The sequence below is a fragment of the Microtus ochrogaster genome, chromosome 5 (genome assembly GCF_000317375.1).
Source record: "Microtus ochrogaster isolate Prairie Vole_2 chromosome 5, MicOch1.0, whole genome shotgun sequence".
Classification (NCBI taxonomy): domain Eukaryota; kingdom Metazoa; phylum Chordata; class Mammalia; order Rodentia; family Cricetidae; genus Microtus; species Microtus ochrogaster.
This window is the reverse complement of record NC_022012.1, coordinates 49,293,245-49,296,594: the sequence shown is the minus strand read 5'-3', so window position 1 is coordinate 49,296,594 and position 3,350 is coordinate 49,293,245. Positions and strand designations below refer to the sequence as shown.

At 47.6% G+C, this 3,350-nt stretch overlaps 1 protein-coding gene across 1 annotated transcript in view; it reads right to left on the bottom strand.

The window, feature by feature from the left end:
• Positions 1–506, bottom strand: part of Ube2q2 (ubiquitin conjugating enzyme E2 Q2) — a 57,424-nt gene extending 56,918 nt beyond the window's left edge. The window contains exon 1 of the mRNA XM_026779097.1: positions 64–506. Coding sequence (XP_026634898.1) covers positions 64–506 — 443 coding nt within the window. The remainder of the gene's footprint in view (positions 1–63) is intronic.
• Positions 507–3,350: the final 2,844 nt, after the last annotated feature.

Sequence of the window (3,350 nt, the reverse complement as noted above, 5' to 3'; positions counted from 1 at the left end):
CCCCGCCCCGGCGCGCGCCCGCCAGCTCCGTGCGCGCTCCCGACCGCCCCCTCCTCTCATGACCCAGCCCCCTTCCGCCCCGCGGCTGGGCTCCTGCGCCCCGCACCCGCAGCCCGGAGGATCTGGGCCAGCGGCACCACAAGCGGGCGGACGAGCCTGAAGCCCCCGCGCGCCTCTGCGCCCGGGCCTCCGGCCAGACACGTGCGCGGCCTATCGCGCCGGCCACGTCGGCTCCAGCAGGAAGCGCGCGGGCCCCTGGAGGTGGCTCCTCCGCGTGGTTGTCCGCGGGCCACCCACTCACCTGGGCTGGGCGCGGCCAGGATGGGGAGAGGAGGGATGCCTGCACGCCTCGCTGCTTCACCTCTGCTGCTCTCGCTCAGCGCTGAGCCACCCACCACTTTTCTAAGTGTGGCTCCTGAAAGGTCCTTCTCGCCCCACTTGTGCTCCCTCCTTCGCTCCCGTTTGCCAGAGATGATGATGATGGAGCCTGCTTGCTTTTGCTTCATTATTTCAGTCTTTCTCGGAAACGTTTCTGTGCTCACGCTAACACAGAGACTCGGCGTCCTGAGTTCCTATTGTGCTGCACGGGCTGACCGGTTTGTTGAAGTCGCAGCTCAAATGTGTCAAACTGATCCTTCCTGACCAACCAAGCTAAGGGAGCCATGTAGATACCCTGTATCCCATCACTACGTTAACTTGTTCCTGTTTGTTGCTTGTCACTTGCTTACACTGAAATCTAATTCAGGGCAGCATTCCCAGGATGGAGAGAGCCTAGTAGACACTAGTGTCATTTAGTGAATACTCGCTCTTATCCAGAATCCCCAGTGCTTGACACAGTTCCTGGCACATTCGAGGCGCCCTCACTAAGAGAAGAAAGACTACATTGCAGTCTAAAGGAATACCATGTAATTGGGAAGGCACATACAAATGTAGTCATGTGTTCCAGAGGTAGGACCAGCTTCCTGCGCATGCAGCCTATACAGTACCAGGGCTTCTAGCTTAGTAAGGCCCCGGGCCTAATTTAATGCCCTGCTGTCACCATCTTGAAATTCTTTGTTTTTATTTTTCTAGACAGGGTTTTTCTATGTAGCTCTGGCTGTCCTGGAACTCACTCTGTAGTCCAGGCTGGCCTTGCCTTTGCCTCTGGAGTACTGGAATTAAAGGTGTGACCCACTACATTCAGCTTTGAAATTCTAATATTTTAGATAAGGGACCCTGCTTTTTCCCTTTACACTGATCTTGAGGTACCTAGCCTTGCTGCCTAAATGCTTCCTACTTCAGACTCCTGAAATTATAAGATAACAACACAGAGTGACATTTTTTGGGGTTTTTATTTTCATTTCTGAGGTACCATGTTGTGGTGCTTTAGAAGGGTCGTGGTTTTCACTGAGGACCTAAAAAATGTTGCAGTCTTATCTTTCCAGAAAATTACTTTCCCCTGTGAAACTTGTAGAGACTTGTGGCCGCAGCACCCATCATGCACCGGGCTAAAAGAAGGCTTTCCAGTCCTGGGCTGAAGGAAACCCTTTGATCCCCAAGTTGCTTTTGGTCATAGTGTTTTATCACAACAATAGAAAGCTAGGATATCTCCAAAAAGAATTTTTTGTTTAAATTAAAAGCTAGGTATAGTAGTACATGCTTGTAATTCCATCACTAGGGAAGCAGAGACAGGCACACTCCTTGGGGGTCACTGGCTAGTTGGCCTAACATACCAGGCCAATGAAAGTCTATAAAATAGTGGCTAAATCCTGATGAACAACACCCGAGGTAGTCCTCTGGCTTCTACATGCATACACACACAGTTCAGAGAGAGACAGAGACAATGCTAGGGTAAAATGATTACTTTATACATTAACTAAAACCATTTTGGTTTTTTAAAAAGAGGCTTTGGATCAGCCCAAGTCAGTAGTGAGAAAAAACTGAAGCAAGTCGAGTGTCAGTGAGACTAGAAACTCCAGGAGATATCGTTTATGGCCCCACTGGATCTGAGAGACAATAATAGTCCATAGAGAGCTTTATTCAAAGGAACCTTGAAAAGTCTGGAAGACGTGGTGGGACGGCAGTGGTGTCCGCACTCAGCCTAAAGAGGTGCTGGATCTGTCCACCTCAAACCTGGAGTTAGTTAAACCTTTAAAATCTGGGCTTGATAACGTGAAACTAATCCCAGCATGGAGAGGCAAATGGAAGGTTCTCCGAGGCTTCCTGGCCAGCCAGAGCAACTGAGTCAGTGAGCTCCAGATTCAGTGAAAGACCCTGTCTCAAAAAATAAGGTTGAAAACAATTGAGCAAGATGCCTGGTTTTGACTTCTTATCTTCATACAGCACATGCTCTCTCTCTCTCTCTCTCTCTCTCTCTCTCTCTCTCTCTCTCTCTCTCTCTCTCTCTCACACACACACACACACACACACACACACACACACACACACAAATATGTGTATAGAGGAACACTTCCAAAAAAGGAAGCCAGGCGGTGGTGGCGCATGCCTTTAATCCCATCATTCAGGAGGCAGAGGTAGGAGGATCTCTGTGAGTTCAAAGCCAGCCTGGTCTAAAAGAGCTAGTTCCAGGACAGCTAGGATTGTTACGCTCTGTCTCAAAACAAAAAACAAAGAAACAAACGAACAAAAAAGGATCCAGAGTCTTAGAACCGGACCTTTCGAACATTTGGGTTTACCTACCCAGTGGAATAACTGAGAGCCTTTAGAAAGGCTGTATAGATACCTGGGAGAATGCGCCATCATATTAATAATGTACATTTCTTGGCAATCGTTTTCAGACTATTTCAATTTTCCATCTGCTTATTTATATTTTCCAAAATATTGGTATTGAATAGATACATGTCAGTAACATAAATACATAATTTTAAGTTAGTCTATTCATATATAAGGTAGAGAGATGTCAGTCATAGAAGAATTTTGCAAAGAAATTTTAAAGAGCCAATACATAGTGCTTTTGTTTGGTGTGTGTGTTTGTGTGTGTACTTGTTGGTGTGTGTACTTGGTGTGTGTGTTTGTGTGTATTTGTTGGTGTGTGTATTTGTTGGTGTGTGTGTTTGTGTACTTGTTGGTGTGTGTGTTTGTGTGTGTACTTGTTGGTGTGTGTGTTTGTGTGTGTACTTGTTGGTGTGTGTGTTTGTGTGTGTACTTGTTGGTGTGTGTGTTTGTGTGTGTACTTGTTGCTGTGTGTGTGCTTGGATGCATGTGCGTGTGGAGACCAGAAATCAGCAATAGGTCTCTTCCTGTATTACTCTCCACTTAATTTGGGGTGGTGGTGGTACTGGGGTTTGAACCCAGGCACTCACAGGTTGCTGGGTAAGCACTCCGCCACTGTACCACCTTCCAGCCCCACC